General features: G+C 36.4%; 1 protein-coding gene across 9 annotated transcripts in view; it reads right to left on the bottom strand.

Moving 5' to 3' along the window:
- Positions 1 to 14,258, bottom strand: part of LOC124156553 (neurofibromin) — a 115,273-nt gene that overhangs the window by 50,778 nt on the left and 50,237 nt on the right. For 6 of the 9 annotated variants that reach the window (XM_046531166.1, XM_046531163.1, XM_046531161.1 and 3 more), the window contains 10 exons: positions 12,988 to 13,080; positions 12,701 to 12,834; positions 11,410 to 11,584; positions 8,044 to 8,283; positions 7,825 to 7,869; positions 7,428 to 7,619; positions 5,016 to 5,138; positions 4,330 to 4,468; positions 3,740 to 3,904; positions 1,273 to 1,512 (listed from right to left, as the gene is read on the bottom strand). In XM_046531166.1, the coding sequence (XP_046387122.1) occupies positions 1,273 to 1,512; positions 3,740 to 3,904; positions 4,330 to 4,468; positions 5,016 to 5,138; positions 7,428 to 7,619; positions 7,825 to 7,869; positions 8,044 to 8,283; positions 11,410 to 11,584; positions 12,701 to 12,834; positions 12,988 to 13,080 (1,546 nt within the window). The remainder of the gene's footprint in view (positions 1 to 1,272; positions 1,513 to 3,739; positions 3,905 to 4,329; positions 4,469 to 5,015; positions 5,139 to 7,427; positions 7,620 to 7,824; positions 7,870 to 8,043; positions 8,284 to 11,409; positions 11,585 to 12,700; positions 12,835 to 12,987; positions 13,081 to 14,258) is intronic. The other 3 variants (XM_046531169.1, XM_046531168.1, XM_046531164.1) reach the window with 1 other exon arrangement.

Raw genomic sequence — 14,258 nt, forward strand, 5'->3', positions numbered from 1 at the left:
TCCATCACTGCATATATTCCGCATATTATGCGCATAATACCGCAATTTATGAGGACATTATACCATTTATATGCACATATTATGTACATAATATGCGCGTTTTATACCATTGTGGTGGCATAATATTCGCATAATATTTGAATATTATGTGCATATTATTCACTTTGTGCTGTGTGGGTTGGAGCTATGTCTGGGCTGTAGGTTAGGTGTGATACAATATCCCATCCAAATTTGTTGAAGACATTGATTGTTAAAAGGGCATTGTGCAGACAAATGTTGCCCTATTATAATTGCACTCACTCCATGAGCATGCTTCTCCTCTTATTTTTAACTGAGCGAAGAATGTTCTACAACATCTCACAACACCACCCCACACAGTTGCAGTACCAGCAGACATAAATTTGCACATCAGTAAATCTCTTAACGCGTACGTCTCATCCCCAGGGAAAATAGAGTTCAGGAATTTCTCGCAACCAGTTTTATAGGCCTGAAGAATTTGCAGAATGCTTCGACATATTTCTGCATGTGGTCTTCTGTAAGCATTCTTGAGACTCATCTTGGAGAATGCTGCTCGTGATGGATGTCTGTACATCCATAGTTGAACTCTTTCAACCATTTGCAGATGTGTTGTAAGCCCATGTACTTTCCTCCATAGACGTCACACAGTAGGGAATGAATGTCCACCAGTGCAGTGTTTTTAGCACTCAAAAACGGAATCACAGAGTGTGATTTGCCTGGATGGAGAAGTGAATGGGATGTCTCCATCTCCAATGGCTGCCAAGCCAAGACTGAGCATCACAGATAGGCCATTGGGGTGGGGACTTAGAGATGGGGAACCAAGCTACATATCAGTGTCACTGGATCTTGGATTAAGGCATTCCTAACAACTGCAGCTCCTTGGAAACCATATTATACACACAACCATTGAAGACTACATTTTCCAGTTTCCCAAATTCAAAGAAATGTTTGGTGGAGAGAAATAAAGTGAAATTCCTTTGTGAGAAACTTGTTACTTACTGGTGATTTAAAAAAAACACTTAATAATCCAAAAAAACCTACTCTTACAAATGGTCTTAGAAAAAAATCAAAAACACATGAATCATGAAAAACATGCTGATATATTTCTGATCCCTGCTTGATGCTTCGAAATACTGCTCAGTTATTCATTTAAATACAAAGCCAAGGGAGTAACTCAAAAGGATTCATTTGGTTAAAACCTAAAAGTTAAAACAATATCATCATAAAATGTTTAAAGAATAATTCAATACTTACAGGCTGAGAAAGTTCCCATCGATTTCTAATATGAATAACAGCTTGTACAATGCTGTCGCAGTCATTATGTATAAATGATAGAGGTCCAGCCTCATTGGCAATGGTCAATGTAAATTGATTGTCATCAACCAGACAGACTTCTTCAATCTCAGACGCATAGTAAACATCATTCAGTAGGACAGGGTGGGACAAAACTTTGGTTTTTTCAGCAGATGTTATTTGTATCGCAGTTGGACCAACCTATCGAATAAAGAAAAATATGTAACCAAGATTAAAAACTTTCATTATGCCTCCCCTCAAATATACAGATACCTATATACATATGTATTTATGCAAACATGTTAACTCGTGACTTACCCTCAGAAACAGGAAAACTTGTAAAAATATGTAAGTAAAATAGTTAGCACTTGAATCATAAACAGTAAACACTCATATGAAAGCTAAAAAATCTGCCAAAATGGAATTAACAAAATGATGGGAGTAGATCAAGTGAATCCAATAATGAACCAGTGATATATTTAAGAACCAAATGGATTTCCAAATAGACTTCCTCAGTAATTGCATACAGTGGAACCCATATCTAACAAAGTAAATAGGGCCGGAAGTTTATTTCATCATAACCAAACTTCTATGTATGTGGGCCTGCTCTTGTGAACTTTTCATTGAGCTTTGCGCCAAGCTAACTGCAGTGATATTGCAGCAATTGTCTCATAGCCTTGCATGGGAAAGGAATAAAAATGTCTGAGAGCATTTTGAGGAAGAGCTAACATCCAAATCTATCAAAAAATTGATATTTTTCTTCATATCATATCCTGTTAGCTCAGCCAACTTCTAAAGAATTCTTCATTTTCTTTCGTGCAATTAGAACATAAACTGGAAAGGGGTAATTTTGTCATCTTGAATTCATGCATTCATAAAAATCATTTTTTTCATAACAAAATTTTCACCATACTCAGATTTTTCATCGGACAAATTTTAAAGGCCGAGCCACCTATTGGAGAGAGAATGACATCTCTCTGCTTCGGCAAGGCTTCCATTTAAATCCTGTCAAAATCATGGCCAAACACAGAGGGGGGATGCTGCATTATCATAAATGCACAATGTATTACAGTCTAACATAGATAGAATCAAATTTTAATTGCTTACCAATCAACGCTAATCTTTGCTGATGAGAATATGAACAAGAGCCTTCCCCAATGGGAGGGTGCCAGGCGAGTGCTAGCAACCACTGTCATAGAGCCAGACATATACCTTGAGGCTTGGATGTTGAGGTTACATTCTAGACTCAAGAGGAAGATATAGCAGTTAAGTCTAGAGAGAGCGCCCCCTTCCATCTTTTTATTGATTCGTTGCACCAATTCCCACTTCTTTGCCTGAGCCCAGACTCTAACCCCTCCACAAAATCTTCACTCTCACATAAGTTTTATTTCTGAGAGAAGACAACCCTAGTTCAAGATGCGTAAGTTCAGCTGATTGGTAACATTCCAATTGCCAAAAAAAATCATCTGTGACTGGCTTACCACCCTGAGAACTTGGATGAAACATGTATGATTACTTTTTAACTCGTCTCCATCTAATTTAGCTCGTCAACATGGACTAAGCCATCAGGCAAAGTTAGACAACTTCTTTCAAGATCCAACCTTAGGGTAGAATCACTGAGAGAGTGATGAAGTACTGATTGACCTTTCGTACTTTTTGCAACATTGGTCTTACTCATTTTATTGTTCATTCCCTTGAAAATTTTTAATTATGTTTTTAACTTTGCACTTTTCTCCTTATATCCCCCTCTATATTGATCAATATAACATCACTTTCTATAGTACTGCACACTTAGTTAACGCAGCACAGGATGCATAAAAAAACTGCCAGAGACTGACAAAGACATGACAGGTCACCGACGGACAAGGGGAGGAGTGGCTAGTAAGACAGGGTGGGATGTGTATTATCAGCATGAGTTTTGCTCAGGCCATGGCAGGGGTGGGAGTTGGCATGCTCTTTTAGTCTGAGAAGTTCAAGTGGTAAGGGCAGATTTCTGCTCGAGCATTCGTGCCAAAAAATAATTGCATATTGATAGCACTCTCACCATCTTACAACAAATATGACGATGCCATAATGATTAAAACGGGTTGGATGAGGTTTAAAATATATCTTGCCTCAAGACCAACTTCGTTATAAGCAGGACTCACTTTAGTATACCTTTAATAAAAGCAGAATTTTTTGCATGGTGAAAAGGCTTTTTTTTAACGGATAATGACTTTCACTTCTTTAAAAGCAGGGCTTTGTTATAAGCAGTTTCTTTTCAAGTGGGCTCCACTGTTTTTGCAGACTTTTAGAGGATATCAAAATTGACTTAATCACCAACTTAATCTTGATGTACACAAATAAGAAAAAATTCATTCCTTTAAACCTTAACTTAACAAGTGAGACTTTTTCCTCATGAACCTTAATTTCAGCTTTAGTTTCTCACCTTAATGGCCACTTTTGTATCTTTATGGGAGAGTTTCAAAGCATTGTTGAAAACTTTGAGATCTTCATCCAATGACAATGTAGCACCAGGTAACTTTTGCTGATCGGATTCAATGAAGTCATTCAGTCTTGTAGGTGCCTCAATGAAGACCAATTTACGGTTGCCCTGAAATTTGCCAAAAAGCACACATTTGGAAAGAGTTGGCAAGGATTAGAAGCCTAAGTTTAACAACAATGTACTTCTGATATTAATACATACACTGATTAAAATAAAACATATAATTTTGGTAAATGAAATGTTTCACTTCAAATTTTAATGTGAGAACACATTAAAAGAAACCACACTGTCCTTTCCACACAGGTTTTTAATTAACCTCACAGATTTCCACTACAATGTGTGATTTTCAAGAAGGGAGAACCCCTTGAAAATGACACAATGATGTTGAAATTGATTGCATGGAAAGTACTAAGTAATTTCTTGCAACATGTTTAATGCATGAAAATTCCACAAAGAATTGCCTTTATCCAATAATTTAATTCAATGAGAGAATGATGATTTAAATTGAACTTTAAAAACAAAAGCAAGATTACCTTCAGTGGAGCCAAAATCCGATCATGGTATTTGGTATATTCTCTCACCCATGAATTACAGTTGTAAATATAAGCTGCATGTATATTTTCATATGCCACTTCAGGTAGAACGACAAACCATTTCTGCAAAAACTCCGTTCTATGGAGAAAAACAACCAACACAAATTCAATAACATAATATTAAAAAACACCTATGGTTGAACTACAGCATGCAGTGGCAAAATATTACCATACCCTGTGCCTCTTAAATACATTATAACTTTGCTGAAATGATTATAAAAACAATTCGCATTAACTTGAGAGAGGGCGTAACTATAAATTGAAAAAAGTGATGCATCTTCTGTCAACACAGGAATTGCGAGCATTAGTTAGGATGCAAATAACGAACAATCAAAATGGTTCTTACAATAACCAATCACACCTCGGTTTAATCATTTTATTTTATTATGTACTAGGTTGAATATTTTTTAAGAAACATGCTTGGATACTTTTTACAACAGTGGAAATGTAAAAACACTGGTACTTCTCAGTGATAGAGCTAATCTCAATTTCCTTAGTTCAAAAATCAAATTTCACAATTCATTATTTAATGAAAATAAATTTTACAACCACCAACTTTTAAATTTGTCACATAAACAGTTTTACTATACATGCAGTTAACAATACAACAGTAACGTAATGCTCACCTGAATCTGTTATCTGAACATGTGTGAGTGAAATCCACGACTAGCTCAAATGGTGAATGGCAGAATGGCTTTAAAGTTAATATAACATGATAAATGAGAAGATCGCCATTGGTCTCTCCAATTCTGAAACACAAAGCATAATCACACATGAACAGGAGAAAGGAATATTGCAAAACCCAATGCAAATGTGAAAGGAAGCAGTTGAGCCACCCAATTTAGTGATCGATAGTCTAAACTCTGACCGATTCAGGACACAATTACAGCATGAATCATAAATTTTGTACGAGATCAAAAGATGACAGCAATGCATGTATAATTTCACAATAAGGGTTGAGCATTGTAGACATTTCTGGCTTGGAAAGATGAGAGGAAGGGAAAAATATTCCTAACATTTTCTAACATACATATCATCAACATGAGTCAACAATCCATAGATTCGCACCTAACAGTGACATAGCCATGGAGGAGGTTTCTGGGATACAACCCCCCTTGAGCCTTTATTACTTTATTTTTTATATATAATATATATATATATATATACAATGTTTTGGAAAATATGATATGCACGTGGCACGTAATATAAATAGTTCAAGTTAATAACGATAAACACAGAGACACAAAAAAGAAACACTCACATTGAAAAAATAAACTCGTCGAAGCTATCGAAGCACTTCAGGCTTCTTCGTCAGCTGAAGTATGAATCATACTTCAGCTGACGAAGAAGCCTGAAGTGCTTCGATAGCTTCGACGAGTTTATTTTTTCAATGTGAGTGTTTCTTTTTTGTGTCTCTGTGTTTATCGTTATTAACTTGAACTATATATAATATATATATATATAGATAGACCCTCGTATAGTATATATTTTATTTTAATAAATTCCCATACAAAATTACAGTTTTTGAGTCCCAAAAATCATGTTTTCAACATCAAAAATCCCAAAATTTTCCGGGTAAAGACTCCAGGGTCCCCTTTGCTCAGGGCTGCTTTCAATACATCCCGGAAGGGCCACGAAATCTCAGGTAAACCCCACCCATTTCAAATCTAATACTAAATAAAATGCCATCATAATAAAGTAAAAAGTAGAGCAGCTGCTACTCCATGGAATGATAATGTGGTGGTTTACCTGCCTTTTACATAGCAGTACTAGAGCTGTTCTAGTTATTTCTAAATAGGTACATACTTACTATGAAAATTTTTCCACAATAGCTGCCTCACTAATTTGCTAATGGTTAATATCATGCCCATATATACGGCTCCAAGGGTCAAAACTAACTAGAACAAGTCTAACTCAGCCAACAGAGTCTTTATGCCATAGAATGTCACTTAGTATTGGGTCTGCAGTGACTCAAACTACACAATATTTGCCATCAATTTCCTACATTCTATCTTTTGCTATACAAGTAAAATCTCTACAAAAAATATTGTGGATAAGAACATATTTATTTGAATCCATTCCTACTTAAATTCTTCAGTTAAGGCAAGTATCACTTCAGTATGCTATACACTAAATATAAATGGAAGCGTTATTAGATAATTACAGTGCATATCATTAAAAATTAAACATTAATTTTCCTCAATGGATCCCCAGATACAAAAAATTTCATAAAATATTAACAACTTCCACCCCATCAGTTTACTGTTCATGACACAAACACCTGCAACAACTCCAAAATCATACGGAGGACATTATATTGTGAAAGTACAGTAATGATTAAACAGGGTTCCCACTCTAACTGAATTATAAAATTCACGGTTTTTTCCAGGTTTTCAAGGTCCAAATATCGTCAAATTCACTGTCTGTTGATAAGCCATTTTAGGCAGAAATATTGATGACGTAACAATCACCGCCCGCACGTTAACTAAACATTTATCAACCGCGACAGGCGCCGTGAATTCAAACGTAGCAATGAAAGTGCTATTTCTCATGACGTCACCTATCGATATCAAAATTTAGGTGAAGCTTAAGGTTGTGAGCGGCAAAATGGAGGGAGCAGTGAGGTTGGGAAGTAAAGAAGTGTCTGATTTTTCGCCAGGGTTAATGGACACTTTGTTTGCCGGTCTTCCAATCACAGGCTCAAGATCAATGCGTCGTCAAGGCACAAGAACCAATAATTGCACTGCGAATATACGTGTGCAGATAAATGGGTGGACAGTGTCTGTACGTGGCTCGGCCTTGAAACATGATTGAAATATCTTTTTTTTTTTTGATCTGTCAATTGTAGTTCTTTTTCTACAAGTTTGAGAGATTTCTAAGGTTTTGTGACGAAATTCACGGCTATTTCCAGGTTTTTTCACGGTAGACGAAATTCACGGCTTATTCACGGTTTTAAGGTTTTCACGGTTGAGTGGGAACCCTGTTAAAATTCAACCTACACATTCATTATGCAACCCCTGAAGTAAAAAAATACTCACTTGTATCTTCTGGCAATATAATAAAATACAGGAAATCCAGCCTTTGAAGTACCCGCTTGATAAAAAATATTAAGTGACTTGATTGATTTGAATTCCTCTTTCTCGTGCATGTTGTGCTTTGACATGATCTCTTCAAATTTTGTACTTGTCATGTCCATACTACTCCACCTAGTGTATGAGGAGAAGAGCAGACTAAACGTTAATTGTGTAGTATTTCTGTTCTTTTGACAGGGAGCTATGCACCATTTATGGGTTGTCTACACACTTATCTCATGAGCCATAAACATTAACAAGCTTCAAGCCTTGAGAAACAACAAAAGATTTCACAATGAATTTCAAAATTGTAAGCATACCAGACATCTTTACAACACATTAGGGAAAAAGGAAAATTGTTTACACATTATTAAGGAGGCATGTGTCAGATCTTGTACCGCAGGAATAGCTGGAAAAAAAAGACATTATATTATTGTAGAAATATTGAGACTGAAAGTTTTAATACAAGAGTTCTTTTTTTCTAGTCTTTAAGCAACTTAAAATGAGAAGCACTTGAAAGTTAAATTTTGACATCATCTAAAGTGGAGATAAAGGTTCAGCAAAAGGAATAAACGGCACTTACTGTGAATCTACAGGTTTATGCTCAGGAGGTCCCAGGTATGCAAGCAATGTTGCCATTTTATCAAAAGGTCGTCTTCCAACTGCTTTGTGGTCTCTGCTACTTGAAAGATAGTCCCCAATACGCTCCTGGTGACTCCATAAAAGCCGATGCAATGCAAGAACATTGGCATCACTAATAAATGACATTGAATGACTAGTTTGCTCAACTGTTTCACAATCTGAAGCAATTTGAATAAAGAATCTGTAAAAGACAAAAAATAAGCAAACATAAGCCAAAGTCCAGCTGCTGAGTCAGACGCCATAGTCCAAAGGGAATGGGTAAGTCTTGCATATCTTGATCAAGAAAAAAATATGTAGACCAACTCTTCTCTAGCAAAGGAGTTCCATCTTCATACAAATATATTGTAATGAAAGCTAACACGCAACCCAATGTAGAATATCAAATAGATGGCATGGAAATGCCAACAAGAAAGAAATGAGAGCCACAAGAAGAGATGATTAATATTAATTAACCACCCCTAGATGCAGTAAGTTTTTCATTTTAGCATCAACAGGTGCTATAAGATTAAACACATTCTGCTTTGATCTAAATACAGAGATGATATGTACACTAATGAAAAATATCAAGATGGCAGAATAAATTGAGGAAATTTTATCAAAAATTACAACAAGGACCAAATCTTTCCATAAATCATCTTTGACATTACTCATTCCCATCCCAATTAGGGGGATCCTGGGATTATTAGTAGAAGAATTCTACAGGACATCACTTCTAAGGAACCAATTATTACAAGTACAAACATTTTGAACTTTATAGTACTACCACAATCCACCTTGTCAACAATAATAAGTCCTAAACTTCCTACATGCATGCTTCTATACTTGATTCTGTCCTCTCAGCTGAGTTTCCCCATTCATCGATAAAGATGCTCGAGATACTTTCAAAGGAATACATCCAGAGAATTAAACATCATCGACAAAACCCCAATACAGTGATGCTGTAATAAGGTTCTCATGAGGAGTTGACTTATGAATTCAGTATCCAACCCAATACAATGGTTATGACTGATTTCCTAGCTGGAAATAAATTATGAATTCAACATGTTGAAATAAATTGGTAATGATTGAAGACCAAGAGGGCATAGCCACTCTACAACTTGGTAGAATATTGATGATGGAAGCCTGATGTTGTTCAACCACACTCTACAATCCATTCCGCATCACATTAAAACCAGTTCATGAACACTAAGGGAGGGTGAGTAGTAGTGGGAGGGAGGGTGGTTAAGTAACAGAATGGAGGGAGGGAGTAGGGGGTTCATGTTGCTAATCCCTCTATTACATAGAGCAAAATAATTCCCCCTTCTTTCGGCAAGGATGGCCCATCCAACCCCACTACACAAGTCTTGTCAGGCACCAGCCGACTCCCTCTCACTTATCCTGTTCAATTTGATTGATTGAGCTAACTTTCCTTTCACACCCCGAACAACAGATCTTCACCCCCCCCCACCATCCCTCCTCATCTAACATGTTTCTCCTAGCCATCCTAGACGACGACAGTTGAGATGAAGAGTGAAAGTGAATCAACAGGACTAAATTTGTATGATTTCTTAACTAGCTTTTCATGTTTGCAGTTTTCCATAATGACTGTAGGTATTCATCGCAATTGTTAATATTTACAAGTACAGTAAAACCTCTATGTAGTGAACCTCTTTACATCATAAACCTCCATACTTCATACCACCCCTACGGTCCTGTCAGATTTACATGTAAATTTATAGGCAAACCTCTTTGTAGTGAACCTCTTTATCTCGTAAAACTTCCATACTTCATACCAAGGAGACACCCCCGAGATGGCCTAACTACCTCTGCAAATTGTACCGAGACAACTAGAGATCATTGATGCAGCCACAATTACGTACATGGAATGACATTTTTAGCGATAAATGTTTCACCCGTATTTTTTTTTCTTTACACCTTTATTATGTTGTAATTTACACGTTAACCATTAGTTATGGTCATTTTGCTCCATATGAGAGCATACCTAACAGTAAATAAGACAAAAGATATCCAACTATCCTAATAATTTTAAGTGACTGTTGATAATTGATAGCTTATATCGGAAACAATTAAAAAAACAAGCAGTGGGAGAAATCTATGGATCCCGAACGCGACAAGAATCCACGGCCAAGTGGCGTAGAACCCTTTTTTTAAAGGACATCGGGCCGAAGATATACAAAAAGGTGCCTAAGGATAAAATTAAAGTTGCGTTTTACAATAAATCCAACCTCAGGAACATTCTTTCCCTCACAAAAGATCCCACCCCAAGAGAAGAAAGGAGTGGGGTATATAGACTAAAATGTGAATGCAACGCGGTGTATGTTGGGCCACAATTTCAAGAGCGGGTGAAAGAACATCAAGCCTGCCAGAGAAATAAAAAGACTACTTCACAATTTGCTATACATTTGTTAGATAACAATCATCAAAGTGATTTTGTTTTTGAAGTGCTTCATTATGAACCTAAAGGACCTAGATTAGATGCTTTGGAACAAATGGAAATTTTGCAGCACGTACGTTCCAATGACAACATTGTAAACAAATTTTTGTATGACTACCACTCCCCTCTTTTAAGCCTCCCACTCCTAAATTCCTGGGCTAATGACATGACGAACTCTTCGGCCTCTCTCTCACCTGAACCACCCCCCCTCCACCTGCCATGCCCTCCCTAAGGGAGCCTCCTCCCCCTAATTTCTTTCATACCATATGACCAAGTTTTTTCCCCCTCCCTCTTCTCTGTTGACCAATCCATTCAACCTAATTACCTTCCTCCCTACCCCTCCTAACCTGGTATAAAAGGATGTGATGGACCTCTGTAGAGTTCACCTGATGGTGACGTCTAACGTTGAAACCATGGTCGTTAAAAAATATTAATGTGAAAGCACAAAGTTCTTCTTTTTTAATTTAATTATGAATCGCTTTCATCAAGTTACGCCTCAAACAATCAACGATGTAAAGAGGTTTTACTGTACATATCTTAAATGCTTCACAAAAATACTAAGCTACGTTGATGTAGTATGTATCCTAGAGTGAGTTGGTGTAAACTATGGATTTAGCCCTTTAACCCCCCAGACATGTTTCCTCCCCTCCCACTCAACTGCCACCCCTCAGCTTCTTCATTGGAATTGTGCACTTAATTTCTTAAGAACACAACGCAACCCTTAAAGGACATCTACCCTCTCACCCCATTTCCCTCCATTTCCACCTCATCGCCCATATTCAACCCCCTCCCACCCTCTTATACTTGATTCCCTCTTTGATTTATGTTTTCTTTCCATATCAAAAGCAAAATATTATTTAAAAAACTAATTACCTTCGGCCTGTTTCAAAATTCGATCTGAGAAAATCATTAAAGGGAAGCATATGCTGCTCCTTGCTGAATTCAACATGATTAGCTATATTCTGTAAAATTTTTGACATCAGCATTAGACCACGTTTCACAGGAGTGGGAGCTTGCTTGTTGACAATGCCCATCTCCAATGGAGACACTGGAAAGAGACAGAAAGGAAAAGAAATTACTACTTCATACCACATAAAAAGTTCAAATTATGTACTGAGTAAAATATATGCCATAATTATAAAACAGAATAGAATAAGGCACTAAATTCAGGGGTAAATTAACTAACAAGAATTGAAAGACAACAAAGAAGTCAACATTTGCTTATAATCTAAAGGTAAACCTTAAAATCACATATCACTGAATATCTACATTCAGTCTTTTAGAAGTAGAAGTCATGAAAGTAGACACTGTTGACACAAAGAGATGTAATTAACTTTTAACTAATATTTTCCCAGTAGATGCATTTGATGGGGAAGCTACTGAGCAGATGATTGCCTTGAAGAGAGAACACATACAAAAATAACAAGAGAAGGAAGAAGTACATTTCCTGTAATATGAAAAATAAAAAAGAAAAGATTCATATAATCAACAACACTCTGTTGTGAAAATTTAGAGTAAATAAATTCTAAGTTGGACTAATCCTCATTGAAAAGTGGCTAATATAGCACAGCCCAATCTAGAGTGCCATAATACCGAGACCCAAAACAATTGTTTACGTGCAGAGCTATTCGCTCAAAAGGATGGCTAGGTTTTGTGACTGCAAGCACACCAGACTGTAAACTCCGAGATCAAGACTTGAATCCCAGACAAGCCAAATGATTATACACGAAGTTAACAAATCCTTACAAGGCAATGCATACACAGCATACAATTTGGTGGAGTCATTGCATCATTGATAGGAGATTGAAAGGGCAACACTGAGAACTGTCCCATGTCCAGGTCCGATAGAAAAAATAAAATAAGAGATATGTACATATATATGTTGCTAAACAGGTAGGTATAGGAATTATCTTTTTCCCATAACAATAAAATATTATGATAAATGCTGGATGAAACTAGGTTGTCAAATGACACATACTTTTTTGTTTCTATTTTCTTGTTAAACGGCTAGTCTTAATACCCCTGCCACATACCTATTAAGAACACCTTGCAGGGTAGTATTCGCAAGTAGATATAGATAGGATTCTAACAATCTTCATTCAGTAGCAAGAGTATAATAGGTAATTATAGATCATTCAATTACAATTTTAAAAATTTCCCTTACCAATAGCTGGGTTGATGAAGCGTAAGAAAATAACTGTTCCCACAGCACCGATGTTACTTTGAGGTATTTGAGGGAATCTTTTGCTAAGAACTTGATAAAGACAGTGGCACATGCTTCGCAACTGGGGAGGAAACCTGGACAGACAAAACAAGGGAGTTCAACATTATACAACAATAACAATATCAGAATAAATTATTCATAAGACGTACTCAATATCACATAACTAATTCAAAATATTCTCCTAATTCAAATTTCATACATTTTTACCAAATCATATGATAACTTACTTTTCAGCTGATGATATTATAGCATCAAAAACCTTTTGTGTCAATGCCATAAGATTACGTCTGTTTTCTTCTATATCCTCACTGGAATCCAACCTGAAAATAAATATTTTGAAAAATAAACTAGCTGTAAAATTAATACATTCAAGTAGAGATGGGTCTAATAGCAGATTTCTCAAACTCATATATCAAATTCGGATATTAAATCATAATTCAAATACATATCTATAATATCTCAAATTTCAAATACCTCGAATACTAGAATTGCACAAAGAATATTAAATGCTATTCTTCTAATACACTTAATGAATGTAAAAATAAAAAGGTATATACCAAACAATTCTAAAAATCAACTTTCTCTACTTCAACTTTAATGAAATCATTAGCATTTTTACTCGTTCAGGATCAAATCTGCTTCTTTTCCAGTCACACATCAAACCTGAGGTGCAGAAGTGATGGTGTGCGAAATCTTTGCATGCGAATATCTCTCGAACGCGGCCCTATGTGGAGGAAAGCCGAGACACTTTTTCTACCTTACCTATATAGTTTCAGAAAATGACATCTGCATCCAGATCCCGAACATCACTTTGGCCATGTCTCCTTGTTAGAATGAGAAGTAGTGAAAATAATTTTTTGAATGTTGGTGTACTCATGGTACACGTTCAACAAGGGGCCTGCATCAGAGGTCATTGAAGTCACCAAGAAGACCTCCCCACCAAGAAGTTTTTTACTACTACATTTTTTATGAAAATTTCAATCCTTTTTCAACTTTCGTGTCATTGCAGAGCCGTTTGATATAAAGAAACAAAACTGACTTCTGGGGAAGTCTGCATCCTTCTAGTCTTCCATGATATAATCTTTCCAATGAGTGGAACGCTTCGGGGTCAGCAGCTGAATGAATGATGGAAGTACCCGATGAGTGGATTTTTTCCAGTCATTTTCAATTTGTTTGGGGGGCTTTTGAGGGGGGAAATTGGGGGTTTTCAGATCTTTCCCCCAATCATTTTTGGTCCCACACATCAAACGATATCTATTCATTATCCATGAACGTGATGTAGTTCGTCAACTTGCCTAAAACAGCACTGCATACTCTTAACGGCAAGAGTCCTCAACGTTGTTTCCGCGTCAACCACCAACAATGTGTGTGCCACAGTGTTGGTGCAAAATTCAAAGTATTCGAGGTATTCCAGATCGTACTTTCAGTATAATTATTTGTGATGTCGAATATTGAATACTTCCTAGTATTCAAGGTATCTGAATATTTGTATACGGAT

Source organism: Ischnura elegans, chromosome 3, assembly GCF_921293095.1.
Source record: "Ischnura elegans chromosome 3, ioIscEleg1.1, whole genome shotgun sequence".
NCBI lineage: Eukaryota > Metazoa > Arthropoda > Insecta > Odonata > Coenagrionidae > Ischnura > Ischnura elegans.